Here is a 19,709-nt window from a genome sequence, read left to right as displayed (position 1 = left end):
TGCACATAATACAATTCCTATTTACTGTCCAAGCAATTCCAATATTTTACATCTATCTGAACTAAATTGGGAGAGGTAGGGATACATTAGCCATATTTTATAATTTACTGTGGTCCCCAAATGGGGCACATTATTCTCTTTAGCCCCATAATGGCCTTTATGTATCAGTGCATACATTCTCCTCTGCAGAGAATAAACAATAAATCAGGGTTCTATACATATATTATAACACATATAAGAAGACTGGATTCCTAACCATTAGTATCCAATGTTTTCCTATTTTATGGAGGTTGCCTAACCTTTCTGGGGGAAATATAGTGCTTTCCCTGGATTTTCACAGTGCAAAGGCACAGCAAAGTGTGAAGATAAAGATCCATGGAGAAGGGAAAACAGAACCGAAGTCTTGGGAAAACTCTGGGAGATGAAGGTAGTAATGCAGTGCCATGCATGTCACAGGGCAGGAGAATCCTCAAGGGAACTGCATATTATTCATCCTTTATGCAATGCTGGAAAGACTTGCTGAGGGGCATAGCATGCGAAGTCTGTCAAACAAATATTTAATTTAATTCGAAGAGATAACACTCCGAGGGCATGAGCAGCAAAAGACAGTACAGGAAACACGAAGGGATGCAAGTCTCTTTGCAAGAGGACTGCCAGCTCTAAGAATGAGTTGATAGGACAGTGTCCAGTGCTTATGGAAATTAACAAAAGAAACAAGGAGAAAGCTGAAGGAGACAGTGGCTAGTGGTGAGGACCAAGGAGACTGAAGACAGCACCATGGGAATACAGAGAGAGATAATCGGGAGAGAAGGCTGAGGTGAGGTGTACCAAAGGTTCAAAAACTGCTTCACCTGGTAAAGAAACAAAAGTACGGATTCAAAAAAAGAGATGAAACTAAGGAGAAAGGAAAGATTGTTCTGCAGGCAGCATTTCAGAGGACAAAGGGATATGCAGTGGTGAAGAGAGACGAGGAACAGGAGACCGCAGGAATGAGGAGAGATGCGATAGTCAGATGCAGAGGACCTGGTGCATAACTGAGACTCTGCAATGTCTGTAATGTCTCGGCTCTGGAAAGTGATGGATAAGTCAAGCTATCGGCAGCTGCCGCCTCTTGGCATTCTCTGCAGTCAACAGCGGGAGGCGACCGTGACACCGACATTAAGCACCTCTAAAGGATGGCAGGAGGAGAAGTCTGGCTGGCGGCATTCACTGGGGGCGGGATTTTGTCTAAGGCAGTGCAGAGGCAGAATAGGGCAATGCTATTCCAGCAATGCATTTTGAACAGGAGGCTCAGAAAATGATTGAGCCACATGCCAAAGATGGGAGAGCAAGGCAAGGAGAAGCAGCATCCTGCACACTTTATGTGATTATCACAACCTATTTCTCTGCATGTACTCTCTTCAAACACTCTTACAGTTTGTGTGACAGAACACACAGGTGGACTTGTCAGAATTTTGATACCTACAAGAGGAAAGCTGAATGTACTGACAGAATCACAGACAAGTGGGGAAACTGAATCTATTTCTCAATAAGCCAAACAGTGGCCTCAAAGACTGAAACTGATTTAGTGTCAGTATTGTTAATTCTTCAATTCTGCAGGCAGTATAATTTGAAAACAGTCTCAATGAGTCCTAAATTCTCTCTCCAATTTCCCTTATTGAAATTGCCAGTCGCGCTGTATTTCTGTGAGTGTTTGAAACAAATGAAGATGAGAGCGGCTGTCAAAGGAAGTGTTTTAATCTTCCCCTCTCCTGGCCACTTGTTTTGTCCCAGCTTCCTTCCTTATAGTCCCACAAGTGTTTAAGGACTGAATCAGATGGGAGTTAAAAGTAAAGCAAGGATAAAGTGATGAATCTGGGGAGAGTCAACTTCACTAGCATAGGGCCAACTTCCCCAGGGCAAGGAATGGAATCCATGCTCTGCTGTTAGCCAGGAGGAGAATCCTGTCACAAGCCCCTGAACCCTAATCTTGTCAGACTGAAAACTACAGTGGCCCAAGGAATTAAGAAAAGCATTCACTATTGCAATTCCTTCTCCTTGTTGGAGGTACATTACAAATTTTCTGTGACACACCTCTCTCATCAGTGGCACAGTTTCCCATATTGCTCTTCAGACATACATACATGGTTCATTATTTTCCAGGTTGGGGTTGTTATTTTTGTTCTTGCCTAACTTTAAAAAAATAATTCAAAAAGTGTAATATGGTGATGTGGGGATTTCTGAAGCTATGAGCAGTCAGTAATGAGTTTCAGTGAGATGACTCAGCTAGAGCTGAAAGTCGTGCCAGATGGCCCCAGAATGGCAATTTCCCTTGGATTTACAGTGAGGTTTCACATTTTGTGCGTTACTCAGTGCCATGAGGTTTTAATGATCCTCAGGCAACTTATATGGAAGCAAACGTTTTTAATATAGTTTTTCAACTATACAATTATGCTGCTGCATATTTGGATGAATAGATTGTTTACTCTAGGATTTAACAAATTAACACGGATTACATGCCCTCTGTTTCTCTAGTGAGAGAGCCCAGCCAGATGACTCCTTTTTAAATTCAGTTCTCATATAAAAAGAATGTGAGGATCTAAACAGAATTCCTTCAGAGTTTTGTTATTTCTGCTAGTGTAGCCTTACATTTATTTTAGTGTCAGTAGTTTGCAAAGCCATGGATTAAAATTCATGAGAGAATAATGCTTTATTACTATGTTTTCTAGTTCTTGATGTCTGGAACAGTACAAAGTAAGCATTCCAAATGCTCTCGCTGTCAGGGAACTCGTGTTTCCTTATATGAAATATCATTTATGCACCGAGACCACAAGGAAAAATGAATGTTTTCACTGAACTCCCCACCTGCCCTCTACCCAGGAGTACAACCCCTGCAAGGTTATATCTGAATTCCAAGCCTCTGAGTAGCTGCAAGCAGATGGCCATTTTCTTAAATCAACTCTGCTGAGAAATGTTCCCTTCTCCCAACAAACAGGTAATCTCCTCTCCTCCACTCCCGAGTTACTCTGGGCCAAAGCCAATGACAACTTCAAGCTGCTGTACTTTGAGGCCAAGCAGAGCAAGGCACAAGTGCTGACATTCTGTGACAGCAATGTCAGTGGCAAAAAATGCCAGCACTTTACATGGACCAAGTTTCTTCTACTGGAAAGATTCTCAGTGCTCTGCTGGGAGGAACAGTACTTGCTACCATTAATGAGAATTCAAACTATCAGTTGCGGGCTTGAGAGGTTTTTACACAAAGAAAACCTAGCTCAGAAGATTTTTAGAACTCATTTTAGAAATGCATCCTTTATACTAACTCTTCTCTAGTTAGAGCTGGTTTTAAGAAAGAACCATAATAAACTGTTCTCAAATCATTATAATAACCACACAGCACCGCCTTCTGAAGTTATGAAATGTGAGAAGTGATTGTAGGAAGATGCACATGAATTAAATCTCAGGGGTGAGAGCAAGGCCAGGGAATTTCAGGAGGGTTGAATTAAAGTTCATTTCTGGAATCAGATAGCTCAGGCCTGAAAGGGGGTTAAGTGAGAGACAGGTTGTGCGTTGGGTATATGATTCAAAAGTGCAGACACATACTCTTGGATGGCTGTGAGGACACAGAAGGAGTATCAAGGAGCTATACTTTCCACTTGAAAGGATAGCAAAAATGTCCTTGGAATACAATAATTAACATTATATGTATCTTTGAGTCATGGTCTGTTTAACCTACATCCTGCATCGAGCCATGATTATTGCCAGGAAATTCAGAAGAAGGTGCAAGTAACCCTGTATTAGAGAGTGTGATGAAAAGCTGTTCTGCATGGAAAACTCATCTGAACATCTATCTGAAAAAGGCTTCCAACCTTAAAATAGGCATCTCCCCTCTAACATGTATTGCACCACCAAATATTAAATGTCCAGATATTCTTGCTATGTACAGATCTTAGCAGACTTTAAGGGCAAAGGACAAAGGTAACAAATAGTATGATTTTTTTTTTTTTTTTTATCACAGGACGTGATATTTTACACAATTGCTGTTCTATAACTGCATTTGGTGAAAACATCCCCTCTGTAAAGACATCCATTGGCAGACTGCTGACCTGAAGGCATGGATCTGCTTTCTCTTCTCACTGTGGTTTCTTCTAATAACTGATCATTTCTAGTCCTACAAGTCTGTGTTTCCTTCATGTGTTGATGCTGCAAAACTTCTGCAAAAGTTTGGCAGTGGTTTCTGCTAAACTTTCCTCTGACTGGGGGACATGGCTGTACCTCCTCATGAGAATCCTTCTGCTCTGCACTCAGGCCACTTTGCCCTTTTTCACAAAGAAATCGACAGTTCTCTGCTGTCTCTCACAAAAAGGGATGTTTCCAGATCTCAGATTTGCTTATTACTCTTCTCTTTTTCCTCCCCATTTTTTAATTGTCTTCTAAAGACATGTGAGCACCAGTGTTAAATGTCATATATTCAGTATCATCTCCCCAGTGAAGGTGTGCAGGTGCTTCACTCCTACTGACTGCAACTCTGCTTTCTACCCAGAGATCTTGACCCAAAGAGCTTGTTCACAGTACACTTGTTCACAGTAGGAGATCACACTGGTTTGTGCTGCCACCAGAAACTCTAATTACTCCTGGATTTACTCCCTTCCAGCTGATGGCCAGACCACAGCCCCAGGCAGAGCTGGTTTCAGCCTGGCTTTGCTGCATCCATCACTCAAAACCAGTGCAGTGGGAATGTGTGTTGGTTTTATATGTTCAAAAGTGCAGGCAGCTTGCAGTGCACTCATCAAATGTGTGGCTCTCCAGCTGCTTAAGTCTGTAACCATAATTCACATGGACTGCAAAGGGGATGTGAAATTGTACTCGAAAAACTGAAGATCAAATCAGAACTTCACTTATAAAGGAAGCGCTGCATTTCTGTCAGCACGTCCCTACAAGAGGTTTTTGCAGATGTGGCACACAGTCTTGAAACACATAAGGTGAAATAGTTGCCATGGTCTATCTGTATTTTCAAGCCTTGCTTTGCACTGGAACGACCTCTCATCTGCCAGGAATTCTGATCAACAGGGAAAGTTCCACTACATTGCTGCAAAGTCCCTCTTGTGCGTCAGCTCAGAATGCATCTGCTGATGGATCTGAATAAGAGGACTTGTGATATTTACACTGTCACCCCCTGGGATTGTGACAGTAATTTTGGAGAGACAGGGACTTATCTCAGCAGAGCGTTCTAGCCTAGGAGTAAGCAATGGTGAGGGAACACAGTAAATAATCTGAAGTCCTTCTATAAATGACATTTAAAAATGCCTTTGAGGCAGGGGAAAGAAGACAGAACTTTTTTTTTTTTTTTTTTTTTTTTTTTTTTTTTTTTTTTTTTAAGTGCATCTAACACTCAGCAACTTCTAGTACTTCATTTCAACTAAAAATTGGTGAAATTAAGTTTTACCTGGAAGACAGAAGATATTCCAAGACTATGGGAAAGAAGTTCAAGCATTATAGCCCTGTGAAAGACAGCTACAAAAATATATGGTATATACCAAACTGTTCCCTGTTTATTTTGAAATTAATTCTTTTGATTAAAAAAAAAAAAAAAACACCAAAAAACACATTGCTTTGAGTGTGTTATGCTCCTTTGTGATGTGCTTGTTTTGAAGAATGCTAGTTAGCAAGAGGTGAAAGCAAAAAAAATCAGGCCAAATACCTGGAGGCTTGGACCAAATCAGGAAGGTGATCTCTGTTTTTTTACAGTCAGAGCAGAAAGAAATCCCCAAACATTTTTCTTTTGCACCATGGATCCCACTGGAAATGCAGAGATATCTGGACAACATCCAGTCCCTTCTAAATATTTTCTTTCTACTTTCCAGGGCAGAATAACTCTGCAGACACTTATGCCTATGAAGCATACCTTTCCCTAACCCGCAAGTTATCTGTGGGTTGTCATTGCCTCTCCAGAGGGCTGGGGAGCTTTTCCTATCAGAGACCTGCCTTGGTGTTTACCTCCTGCATGGCTGCTAAGTGTGAGACAGCTTAAAGCAGGCAGCTCAGCATTACACAAGTTTTTCCAAGAGGGTTCAAAAACCCTTTCCAGAAATGCAGCCAACTTCAGCTGCTGAAGGGATCACTACTTAACTGTCTTGTGGTCAGACCAACCCCCCAGGCTGAGCAAGGTGCCTATGCCAGGCACAGGAAGAATGTCCCAGGTGCCAGGTGATGCAATATTCCAGACTGAGGGGGAAAATAGCTTTCTCTGCTCTGGGGGAAACCAAGACCCTGCACAGAACTGAAGAGTCATGGGACCAAAAGAGTCCTCCCGCAGCATGCAGCCAAGTGCCTGGGGTACCAAAGCTCAGGTGTATAAAGGCATCTCTGGCCTCAGGTAAGTTCAGGCACCTCTTGGATAAGTGGTGGCGAACCCCAGTGCTCCCCAGATGTTGGAGTCCAGGGCATTCCTTTGGTTGCCCTGGAGGGTCAGGGACCTGGGCAGGGGGGTCTGGGACCCCAGCCCAGAGCTCAGAGAGACACTGGCTTTGATCTCAGTCCATGGGAAAAACTTCCTACACTGAGAGAAGGTTTACAGGCCACAAGAATGTGAGAAATAGTAGTTTAGCTTATCACAGGGTGAGAAAATAGTAGTTTTAGGTTCCTAGCATTGAAGTGAATGGGGACAAGATGGAGAATCTGGGGCGTTGTCTCCTTCTTCTTCTCCTTCTCCTTCCCTCACTCCATTGCTGCATTGACGTGGCACAAAGTAGTTAGTGAAGGATTGGGTCAAAGTAAAGATGACCTTTTTAGTAATAGTGATAGACATTGGTAAGAAATAGTAAATAAGAAATACGTAGTAATTAGTATAAAAGATAAGGACAGCCCAGCTCGGGGGGAGACGTGAGGAATCCATGCAGCTGCGAACATCTTGTCGGACTCCGAGAAAATTGTAAGATAAGAAACAATAAACGAAGTATGCAACCTTGAAAAATCTAAACCTGAGAACTCCGTCTCTTCCTTCGGCTCGGCTCGGAGCTGTGCAGGGGAGCAAGGACCCTGAAACCACCTCAATGTTGGGGTAAGCCCCCGACACCCAGACAGCACACCAAAGGTGCCAGGGCTTCTTGTACAATCGATGTGCGCATACTCAATACATCCCCTGAGGAGAAGCGTCCCTCTGGGTTTATTCATTGACTGTAGTGTACTAAGCAATTAAAAAAACCCAACAAAACAAAACAAGGAGGAAATACAGCTAATTTTCCCCCACAGATGAAACCAGAGTGTGGTAATTAGAATAGCTGTGGAGCCTGTTTGCCTCAGAAGCAGCCAGCAGTGCTGCTGAGGACACGTCCTGCTGCTCATTTCTGCAGCTGCCTGGAGCCATGTGCTGCACCACGAGAAACACCAACAAGGGCAGATGGCACGAACCTGTGTGGGATGTAAAACACTTATCACATCCGTTCGGTGTAAATAAACATGAGCAGTGGGAGTATCCCCGTCTGCAGAAGTGAAACTACTCACTGGGCTCTCTTCTACAGCTCACAGAGGTGCGTACACACAACCATTGCTACCTCTGCACCTCCTGGTGTATGCGTGTTTGTCCTGACTTCTTGGCTGCCCTCATTGTTGCACTTGGGTGATGCACTGTTGGGGTCCAGAGCATTCCTTTGCCTGCCCTGGAGGGTCAGGGACCTGGACAGGAGGGTCTGAGACCCCGGCCCAGAGCCCAGAGAGACACTGGCTTTGATCTCAGTCCATGGGAAAGGCTTCCTGCGCTGCAGGGAAGGATTGCAGGCCACAAGAGTGTGTTTAGCTCATCACAGGGTGATAAAACAGCAGATTTGGGTTTTTAGCATTGAAGTGAATGGGAGCAAGATGGAGGATTTGGGGCGTTGTCTCCTGCTTCTTCTTTCTTCTTCCCTCACTCCATTTTCAGCAGTGACGGTGGCACAAAGTAGTTTCAAGAGATTGGGTCAAAGTAGGGATGACCTGTTTAGTGTAAGTGATAGGTATTGGCAAATAATGATAAATAAAGAATACGTAGCAATCAGTATAAAAGATAGCGACAGCCCAGTTCGGGAGGAGTCGAGGAGTCACCAGATGCCTGAGCAGCTGCACAGACCTTTGCTGGGCACTGAGAAAATTGTAAGATAAGAAACAATAAACGAAGTATGCAACCTTGAAAAATCAGAACCTGAAGACTCCGTCTCTTTCATCCGGTTGGCACAGAGCTTTGCAGAGGGCAAAAAGACTCTAAAACCACCTGAATGCCGGGGAAAGCCCCCGACAATGCACTGGCAGGACATCTCACTGTCCAGTCCTCATCCCGTGGTGCCTACCACTGTGACCCTGTCGGTGAGCCCAGGCCCTCTGGTGCTCTGGCCCCTTCCCCTACACAGTCACTGGAAACACAGATCCTCTTCCCAGAGGATGCCTGAAAGCAGAACACGCAGCACGGTGTGCCTGTGTGCATGTAGGTGTATGTATCCATGCACACAAACACAAACAAGTGCCTATCTCCCCATAACAGTCCCCTAAGAAACTGAATATACGGTAATCTCCAGACTCAGTCACTTCGACATGCCGATTTTAATCAGGCTTTTGCCTATTTAGATGCTCAGTTCTCCAGGACTGAGATGTCATCTAGCACTCATTGGGATAATTGCAGAATAAAAAAAAGAACTTTAAAGTCTTAATTTCTGTAAAGAATGCTATATAGAGCTCAAATATTAACAAAGAGGAATACATTAGGTTGGCAAAGTGCTTTCTGCTTTCAACAAACCTAGTTCAATCCCATCATCTTTTTCTTCTTTGTTCTGTGTAATTTGATTAAACACGAGCTAATGTTAACTTAAACAGATGGTATTCCACTGGTAAATAAGAAGATAAAAATCGATTTTTTTTGAGTGAGGCTAGACTTTATGTTTTGTGATGGCTAAACCCCTAATATTCCTGCAATTAAAAAGCTGGCATAGAGTTGGTTTGATGGACATTTAGCACTGCCAGACTTTTGTTATGGATAACAAATTGTTCCTCTTTTTAGACTGTAGAAGTACTAAGATCACTTGAAAAAACTGAAGTTCTATTGCACTGATCATTGTTGCCAATGTTATTATAATACCTATATAGGCCATTATTTGACATGTTTGTATTAATGGAGCCCTGCCAGTTTGACCTGAGGAGGATGCAAAACACCAGACACAAGCATTGCTGCCGTCTGTGTGAAAATCCAAGCAGAGAAAAGGTAGGGAAGGCCACAGGTGTGTATCTGAGGGCAGGAGAGCTCCTGGGATGTTGCAATGAGCATCTCCAGGAGAGGCTTCAGCCACAGAATGAGTGATTAGGTGATGCCTGAGGTTGGCCACAAAGGAAAGAAGGACGTGGATCTGCCAGAGGGACAGGTTACTGAAAAGTAACCACCAGCATGTAAATATGTGTCAAATTACTCTGTGGTCGCTGCTTCTTCTGGGAGAGGGACTCGGCATTTGACCTCTCTAGAGGCTGATTCTGACCTCCCTTAGACTTCTGTTCAAAAATTTCATTTTGAAATGACTTCTGAAGATTATCTGTGAATTAAGGCATGTCCTCCCCCTTAATAGCAGCTCTAAAGAGTGACATTTGATCTTGTCATAGATATTTTATGAGCACAAATATGTGTTTAAAAAAGAGATGTGCTGAAAAGTCAGCTTCTGAAGGGAGGCTCTGCTTTTTGACTCCCAAATAGAGGAGGGGATCCCTCTGACCGGGACAGGCCAGGTCTTGTTCACCTCACTGCTAATGAGAGTTATTGTTTCCTTTTTCACTTCCTGAAAGGTATTCATAAATTTTAATTTGTTAAATATTTCTGTTCTCGCATGGAAACAGAAAAATTCTCCAGTTTCTGGTGTGATTAATAATTTCATATGTGAACCTTGCACCTATTGATCTACGCCGAATAGTAAAGCCTTTATTCTGCTACATTCTTACAAGAAATCTTGGTAGAGTGTCTCTGGGGAGTAACCAATTAACTGATCAAAGGAAAAAAACTCAAAAAACCCCTCACCCAAATGATTGAACTGAGGGTATTTTCTCTACTGTAAGAGAGGAATTTCAAATGCATGGAATTTAAAAGAGGTACATGTTTCCATTGATTCCTTTGGTGAACTTAACATCATGAAAACACTGTGATTTGGGTTTCCCCTGTCCTCTGCATGATGAGAGGCCACAGTAGCACTGGACCCTATCACTCCTCACTGCTTTTCACACCACTTCCAATGTATTGCCAAATTCCTCAAGCCCAGATGCATACCCAGCTTGGAGGCTGCCAACATCACAACAACCACTTCTGACTCTTAGGTGTTTTTTCCTCTGAATGCAGCATGAAATAAAGGCTGTCAAAGTTAGCTGCTTACACAGAGATCAACAATACAAACCAAAGAAGAAAATAAATCCACTTTTACCTGATGCTTGGCACACGTCCTAAATATATTTCTCTTCAAGGACAACATGTAAAAAAAGAGGTCTTTAATTTTTAATGGCCATTTAAAACCTCTTCGAGAGGAGCATTAGAATGCTTGAGGCTATTTCTTTTTTATCTCAAAATTTAAAATATTTATGTGTAACTAGCAAAATTCCTCTCCAGCCAAGGATACAAACATAGTCTAATTTGGGGGTTTTTTCAAAACAAGGCCATGTAACTAAACCAATGCTTCCCAGGGAAGCACATTCTTCCACCTTCCAAAACTAAAATTTAGAATTTTGTCACAGCAGCGTCTCTAAGAAGGCCACTGAGGACACAGGGAGAAGACAAGAGGTTCCCTACACCTTTTTCCTTCTGTTTTGCAGGGCCTGAAGCAGACCTGGCCATGCTGTCTGGAAGCAGTGTAAGATCCAGGTACCCAAAAGATGATGAGGAGGGAGATACTCAGCTGCTTTAAGGTTTCTTTTCCTATAGCACCTTACCTACTCACTGCCTGGCTTTTAGCATACACAGCAAATAAGCAGGGGACCCGCAGAAGGTGATTTCCTTAATTTCACAAACCCCAATCCACTCCTTGGGTAGATTGACCATGTGTGAGTGGCCTGCAGGTCCCATAGCATCTGCACCATAGAGCCTTCATTGTAATTCTTGCGAACAAAGGAGTACACCTCTGGATTCTTGCTGCTCCGTTTTACCATAACTAATAGCCCCACATACAAAATCTTGTGCATTTCTCCTTAATAAGCAGTTTAGAAAGCTCTAAATGATGACAGAACTTCTTTCTATTTTTTTTCCTCCCAAGTAAACAAAGAATTTTGTTCTTCTTGCCATAAAATGTTTTTGAATCATAATCCTAAACTGTCAGTGTCTGATGAGTCCAAAGTGTATTTTTTTCAGGTTATGGAATGAAAATATTGAGCTGCTCTGGCTGCTCTGGTCTTCATCAGGAGCAATGAAAAGAATGAACTTGCTCAATACAAGACATGTAGCCTAACTCTAATAGTGAGGAGGGAGGAATGGCACTTTTCTAAGGGCTCTTCTTGGGCCAAATTCAAACATATTTTGCAAATGTTGGGACAGCATCACCCCTGAAAGCCAGAAGGTCAATCTCTCTGATGAGGGCTGGCTTCTTACCGTTGCCAGCACCGGGCGCAAACAATAGATACATTTCTCTTGAACTTATTCTCTGAGACTGTTGTAAAAATAAACCATTTTCAGCTCAGCCTGAGATAATCCCTTGAAATATTAGCCCAAATGAATGTTTTGGAGGCCGTGGTGGGAAGTGCCAAGTGACTTATAAATAGCATGCCCAATTTTGCCTCTAGGCGCCATTAGCCTCTGGCCAAGGGTGTTACGTGACACTGGGTGGCATATTGTCCATTCGCAGGACAGGAATGTTCCCCTCAAAAAGGCACACCAGCACACACCTCTTTGTTATTCAAACGTGGGAAAAGGTTCTCCTTGCCCATCCTAGATTTTGCAGGACGTTCCTGTGTGTGCTTACTTTTCTGGAATCCATGTATGGTATAGCCATGATTAGATGTGCAGACACACACTCTCTGGTAACTGGTGACATGCCTTTCCCAGTCCTGGTAGACACAAAATTCAGGGATGTCATTAACTACTGCAGTGTTGTCCCATCTCTTGTTCAGGACACCTCCGTGGTTCCTCTGTTCCCAGCTGATCCAGCTGCACTCATGCTGGGACCTGTCCTGAGGAGTTTTTCCCCCATGATCAAAACCATATCAAGAGGCCAAGCTGCGGTCTGGAAACTCCTCCAGGTCCCAGCAGAGTATGGGACAAGCTAGCTCAGCATAACCCTCTCCCTTACCTGCTCCCACCCTTGAGGTCTGCAGTGCAGAAAGGATCCCTTCTCCTCACATGCACTGCCGCTCTAGAGTCCTCCTCTGAAACTGCAGAGGCAGAACTAGGACTCCGCTTTCTGCCTGCTGGGGCAGGCTGGATTGCAGAGATCCATTTAGCCCAGGGTCTCGGTGCAGTTTGGCCACAACAGCCCTCAACACAAACACCTCTAGGAGTGTACTAGAGACTGGAAAGCGGATTTTTTCCCCCTCCCTTTTTAGGTGCGGAAAGATTGTCTCTCCCGGATTTGTCACTTTGGGTTAGTCTCCTTTAGATGGCACTGTTACCACTTCCAAGAGAGATCACTGCTGGCCGCTTGGATGAACAGGGCTGAAACTGGGCCAGGACTGCCACCGTCACTGGGTCAACAAGCCAGAGCAGGTCAGGAATGAACCAGACCAGGGCTCTGGAAATGTTTGCCCTAAAAAGTCTTCCTGGCGTCACTCCAGCTTTGGAATACCAGCACAGCACCAGGGCTGTATCGGCAAGATGAACATCTGATAACATTAAGGACAAACTTAATCTGCTCATCTTCAGAATTAATTTGAAGCATTCCAAAAGTCAAGAAGAATCATGTGCATATACGAGGGTCTTAAGCTAATACATCTGCTAATTAAATAGTAATTAAAAGCCATGCTCTGCACAGGCACTGCAATCATTAATTTTCATGCTTATGTTAGAACCACTGCTTTAATATTTTTTTTATGTCTACTGCCACACTTATCATCTGCTTCGATTGCCTAGGCTTTTCCCAAGGACAGAAAATTGGTTTAAGTGGCATTTAATGGATCTGTATTATATACTGCTACAAGTGGTGCACTTCTGGTTGCCAATTAAAAGAATCTTGTCAATTAAGAGCATTTTCAACTGAGGAAGAGGGATGATTCCAGGATACCATTCAGCAGTGGTCTGAAACAGTCAGAAAACAAATCCAATAAAATGATAAGAAAATGGTCATGTTATCTTAAAGCACTCAAAGAAACTGTTGGTGTTGTCCAACTCTTTATGACGTACAACACTCTCTTTCTGCACAGCTAAACGTGTCCGTTGGATGACTCGCACTGGTACTTTCCCCAGCTTTGAAAAGAGAAGAAAAACAGCGTGAGCAGGACAAGAGAGCCACAAGCATGGGCAGACTCCGACTGGCATGCAAAACACTGGTCCTTGGGCTGTTTTTAAGACTCAGTCCTGTCCTCACTGCCTAGGAGCACATTTTACAACTGAGTTTAGGTCCAAACCTGAGAAAAGTCTATGTTTTGAACATTATTTTGTTGCGATGTAAGGAGAGGGAGACATTGGAGACAAACGTCTGCCAGCCCAAAAGAGGCTCCCTAGTACCAAAATGGGATTGGGCCCTCTGCTAAACAAGAGTAGAACTGCTAGCTGGACAAATCAACCCCAAACTTCCCTGGAATAAGGCTGCACCTTTTTCTTGAATGAATGTTTTTCCCTTTGTCAAGCTGCAATTCCACTCAGACCTCAACCATTTTGCCTAGAGGGTTGTCAGAAAGAAATACACCCAACTGTTATTATTTTTATAATGTGAAAAGTTGGTTTATTTTTTCCCATGGTGCCCTAACTCAAAGCCAGCCAACTCAATTTTGCTCAAGCTTTTAGACAATACCACCTCAGAAAATGTCTACAGATTGTATTTTTGAATGACACTCAAAAACTTGTAAGCCTGTGTCTATGTTGCAAGACAAATGACTGCCCAGTTACACAACTGCTTGAGTAGTCCCAGATTGTCCCACTCTACATAGGCTCTCAAGCATTGAATTTAAGAGTGCAGCAGCCTTAGTGCTCCCTGGAAGTCTCAGATGAGACAAGTGAGAAACTCCAGCAGAAATTCAGACTAAAAATGCAGCCTAAAGCAACCATACTCCTAAAGCAGGTACCACATCTTCTTGGATCTGAAGAAACAAATCTACATCTAATCCTGCCCAAGCCTGAAGGCGCCTAAATTCTACAGGTGTGTTATTTTTCAACACCAGGCACTCAGAGGAGCATTACTGCAACCCCCAGCTGGCGTGATAAATAGAGGTGCTGGGAACATGAGGTGCAGCTATGCTTGGCCAGGACTTAGAGAGGTCGTTATTAAATAAAGACACCTGAGTTGTTCAATTTAGGAGGCATTTTCAGGACAGATCCAACATGCGCCGACAGCAGGACAGTCATCTCAAAGTTCAGTTGCAGCAGCTGTTCTCATTTAAAATATATCCAGAGGAGATGAAGGAGATATGCCCAAGTTTCCAGAGTTCCTCCAGCAAACTGTGAATGAGCCGTGTGATGAAAAATCTCTCCCCAGTGGACAGTGCACAGATAGAGCTGAGCTGACAATGTTCTGCCCTTTTTTATTTCCCCCTGATTTAAACAAGTATACTCCAGAGCCAGGAAAAAAAAAAAAAATCCAAAAAAACCACCAAACAAACAAAAAAATCCATCACAAAACTAAAAAAATCCCACCCAAAAAACCCAAAAAACAAAACAACAACAAAAACAACACCCCCCCCCCCAAAAAAAAAAAAAACCAACCCCCCCCCCCAAAAAAAAACAAAAAAAACCCCCAAACCCTCAAAACCCTAAACCCACCCAAAAAGTGTATAGAAATACCCAATAAGTCCTGAAATACAGAAATGTTAAGTCTAAAGAAAAACAGAGGGGGAAGATCTACTGGGAAGGTATTTAAAATATTTAGGACATTTAAAAAACTCCCCGTTTTTTCAGTTCAGTGGATCATCCCTGGCAAGATCAGCTCCTACTTAGGGAACAGTGTGAACCATGGCTATTTATTCAAATGTAACCTTTCTCACTAATATAAAACCCCCCAAAACTAAATAAAGTATTTCAGAATTTTTAAGATTGACTGAATTTAGGGGTTTTTTTCCTTGCATTTCTTTCTCTCATTTAACAAGAAAATTTATTCTTGTCTCTTCCAAAAGTAGACAAACTTCCAAAAGTAGACAAATCAAGGCTATTATCTGAGCCTTGGGTCCTTCTGCTGGTGATTGTCTGCCCGTTTTACAAAGTAGACAGGACACCAGCTTTACCTGGGATGTTATAAAATACACGGGCATGGTCTAAACCAGGCCTGAACCTCAGAGCCCAGCTACATCTTCTGGATGACTAAACAGCTTTTGAAACAAGCAATAACTTCAAGTCTTTCATGGTTATTTTGGTCGTCTTAAAATTTATTCATTTTGACTTGAGTGAATAAGTAAGGTTCTCTAATTATCAGCAACATTTTCTTTATGTGCTCTATACCTGCTGTGTGTAATCTTCTACATGCTGAGATAATGTTATCCTAACATTTTCAGGAATTGGTAACCCTATAACAGGGACATCCTGCCCAATTCATGGTGGACAGGAAGAGTAAATAATTACTGAGTGAAATCAAATAGTTTCCTTCATCTAAAAGCTTTGGTTACTCACAAGTATTAGTACCTCAGTTACACTTTCCATTCCAGCTCCAGCAATAAGAGACTGTGGCTTCTAAGTTTATGCATCTCCTTTACTCCTAAAAACCTCCACTTGTGACAAATATCTCATTCAAATTTCTTCATTTTCCAAGTTCCTGAACACTTTTTTTCAAATATATGGTGTCAGATTGTTCAGTTTATCAGATTGGATGACATCTACACTTTACACACAATTTCTTTGGCCTCCCAATCCCCAGGCTTGGTGACTTAACAGAGGTGCCAGATTTCCTTTGTCATTGCAGTTTTCCTTTCTATAATTCTATGAAATTTAAATTCCCTTCTGTCCTAGGTTACAATGTAAGATGTGCCCAAAGTATGTATTCTACCACCACCTACATGAGCTGTTGAAGCTAGGTTGAGCAGTGTTTCCCTTGCCCCCTCCCTCCAGACTATCTTCTGTTAATGGCCCATCAATGCCCTGGTGCATGACTCATAGATAACTCCCTCCAGGAGCTATCTCTGTTTAATGGGCAATCAAGGACCCATTGCAAAACTGATAAAATGATACCAGCCCATTGTGAGATGCTCCGCCCAGGGGGAGGAGCCAAGCATTCCCACCTGGATAAAATCTGGGATTTGGGACAGCACAGGCAGCCTGATCCACTGGATTCCCAGAGGACAAGAGCTACCAGACCTTTCTGCAGGAACACTGCTTCAACAAGACCACTTCATCTGGACTGCTACCACCACGGTTTCAGGTTGTATTCTGACTCTGTCAGTGATCTTTAGTACTATTGCATGTGTTTTATTTTATTTTACCTTTTTTTCTCTCTCTTATTAAATTGTTTTTTTTCTGACTTGGAGTCTCTCACTGGTTTTGCCTTCAAGCCAGCACACCTTCTCATAATAATCATTGTAAAGAAATTGCATGCTTTGGTCCCAAGAACAAATTTTCAGTGACTACAGAATAAATTTGGGCAAGTGACAGGTGTAAAGGCAAAGAATCTTTTCAATGGTAAGAAGCACACATTGCACTTACCTGCCTGAAAAAGTACTGTGTTGTTATAGCAAAGACATCAAAGCCACAGCTGGCCCTTTTGAGCTCATCTTGGATATTGATTAATTGCCGGGACTGCTCATCACACTTTTCCTTCAGTTTCTGAATGAACTGCTTTTCAGTGTCTCGTCCTTCTCCTGGCTTGGGGGAGAATCCATTCCTTGGGGTGGTTGGCCTTTGCTTGGGATGTCCTACAAAGGAGAGAACAATATTCAAGTCACTTAGTTTACATGTAGAGACATGACCTTTGTGTGTTTCCATGGCCTTTGGGACTCATCCGTACAAAAGAAAAAAAGATCTGTAGCGTTCACAAAGAATGTTCAGCCTCTCCAAAACAAAAACAAACAAACCAACCAGCACACTGAATTATGTTTTTTAGGGGCCAAAGCTCAAACATTTCAAATATTTTTAAAAGCCATCTCACCTCAGGCTCTGAGCCTGAAAGTATTCTACAATTTGAGAGCTGTCCTAAGAGTTTATCACTGGGAACTGAGGTTGTTGGAGGAAGAAACCACCCACCTCTGCTAGACATCTTCAATAACAGAGGCCTGCATCTGTGATGCTGGACTCTCTTGAATGTCAGTGAGAGAAATGGGCACTTCTGGGTCAGGATTCACCTTATCTCATCGATGATGTGGCAAACAGCTAGGTGACATTTCTACTCTACACATGGCTTCTTTGTTCACATGAACCCCCAGCTTGGTGACTCGACAGAGGTGCCAGTTTTCCTTTGCCTTGGCAGATTTCATTTTGCCTCTACACAGGACAGTGTGGGGCTGGAGTTGTCCCTCCCTGAATGCAAACATAGCATGGATTGCTTGATATTGGGATATCACTATTACTTTTTATCTACAAGACTACAGTCTACCTTGAGAGTTCCCCTTACTCTCACCTTTACAATGTGTCTAAAATTGCAGCACTTAGCAGATATGTACTGAAGTGCCACCAGGTACTATCCAGTGCAGCAGAGTTACATCACTGGCTCTGCATGGCTGCTCTCTAAGCATTATTGATCACACCAGAATCATTACGTGGTTTGCCTGCAGAAATAGGCCCAGACAGACTCTGGCTCCTCTGATGTTCTCCAAGTTGGCTTCAAGCAAGCCTGATGCTATACAGAGATGTGAAAGCACTAGTGTAGCTTGTGTTTAGGGTATCAGCAAAAATACAGTGTCATATTCATACCAGTGGCACCAGAACTAAAGCTTATTCATGATAAGCCACTTCAGGGCAGTGAGGTTTTTTTCTCAAGTTCACATCCTGTTTGAGTCAACTGTCCATTTCTGTGGATATACCCAGTTATGAGGATGAAGCAAGAAGGGGCAGTGTTCTGGTAGTATTGGTCTGCTCAAGCTGTTGCTTGTAAAATCTCTTCTGTCATTACTTTCTTTGCTCTCTGAGAACTCTCCTCTGCAAACATTTATGGCCAGCTGGGCATCACCTTTGCACAGCTGAGTGATTTTTTTTTTGCTACCCTCAGTCTTGCACACACACAAACGTTGTGTGTGCAAGAATATGAAAAAAGCGGACAGTTTGTCGTTTTATAGTCTTGTAGTACACAGTCCCTGAAAAACAATATAGAAACCACGTCTACAACCAGTCTCCAAGTGATTTATGTAACGGGGGACAGTCTTCTGCCATGAATACTGCCTGTCTCTTTCCTAAAAAGCCAAAGAATCCTTCCACAGAGCCGCCTCTGATGGTATGAATCTGAGCCAATTTGTGAAGTAGAGCATTACAAATTCCAGAGGTGGTTTTGTCAGATGTGCTTTAGATCTTTTAGATCTTTAAGACTGTAGGACTGGGTGTGCAAATAGATCCTAAGGGCAGTTTTACTAGATCAGCCGGGGGAACAGTATGGCTTCCCCAGAGCAACACCCCAGGAGCGTATTCCTGCTTTTTCAGATTCCCAGCTTGTGTGGAGCTGTTGGGAGCATATCTTCTATCTTGCTGAGCTACATCCTGGCTCCAGGCTAAGCTTACAGGGAACCAGCTCCAGCAGAGATGCTCCCTCATGTCTCCAAGCATCTCATGGTGCAACTGCAAAGAGCCACGAGTGCGAAAAAAACCCTTTGAAACTCTTTGCGTCCATGACTTGATTTGTGACAAATACTATGTTCTGCAGCGTCAAGACTAATGCCCTGCTGCTGGAAGACCTAAGTAATACAGCACAAGGAGTTTTTGTCCTTTAGAGAGTTCAAGCAGCCTAACTATTGCCCTCTTATCCATTTTTATATCACTTAAAGGCTGTCAACCTTTTTGTGCAGTAATAAGAAAACACAGACTCTTCAACTCATGTCAAGGGGCTCTTAACTGTCTGGTAGGTAATACCACAAAATAAGAATTTCATAAAAGCAACAGCCATAAATATCTGTCTTTTTAGTATAAAAATCTTGAGTGGTTTAAGCAAGATGGTGATCTTACAACAGAAGGCTTAGGGAGACGTGTAGGATAAGGCCTTTGAAATCAGTCCAGTTTTAATTAAAACAGAAGCCCATCAGGTTGCTTCATCTTATATCTTCCTAGCCTTCTTTTTCACTGGAAGATTTGAAGTGCACATTTCTGTGTTGTCCTTTTCAGTATTATAAGCTGTCCTTGTAAATGAAATGGTGCTATTCTCCTCAGGGATAAATCTGAATTTCTTGGTTCATTTGGGTCTGAAAGGCAGCTTACTAAGCTTATTCTGCCATTGATGTCTCTCTTTTCTTGCTCTGCACAAAACAGGGTGTATATTAATGATGCTGGCCCTGATCCTCAATGTCCTTTTTGCTGATGGTGGGACCAGAGGGGCAGACCCAGTGTAGGCTGAAATCACTGTATCCCTTTGATCCACTTCAAAACTCCCAAGTCTTTTTTATCTATGTGAGTGTTTGAACCAAGGAGACATAACAAGTGTGTACTCGTAATTAACATTCCCCATGAGGATTTAGATGGAGAATGCAATATATTCACCTTT

At 42.7% G+C, this 19,709-nt stretch overlaps 1 protein-coding gene across 3 annotated transcripts in view; it reads right to left on the bottom strand.

Annotated features, from left to right (window-relative positions):
* Window positions 1-19,709, bottom strand: part of MTUS2 (microtubule associated scaffold protein 2) — a 273,696-nt gene that overhangs the window by 35,992 nt on the left and 217,995 nt on the right. For all 3 annotated transcript variants that reach the window (XM_040057241.2, XM_040057243.2, XM_058419555.1), the window contains one exon: window positions 16,736-16,944. In XM_040057241.2, coding sequence (XP_039913175.1) covers window positions 16,736-16,944 — 209 coding nt within the window. The remainder of the gene's footprint in view (window positions 1-16,735; window positions 16,945-19,709) is intronic.

The sequence above is a fragment of the Hirundo rustica genome, chromosome 2 (genome assembly GCF_015227805.2).
Source record: "Hirundo rustica isolate bHirRus1 chromosome 2, bHirRus1.pri.v3, whole genome shotgun sequence".
Classification (NCBI taxonomy): domain Eukaryota; kingdom Metazoa; phylum Chordata; class Aves; order Passeriformes; family Hirundinidae; genus Hirundo; species Hirundo rustica.
This window is presented reverse-complemented; position numbering and strand designations above follow the sequence as displayed.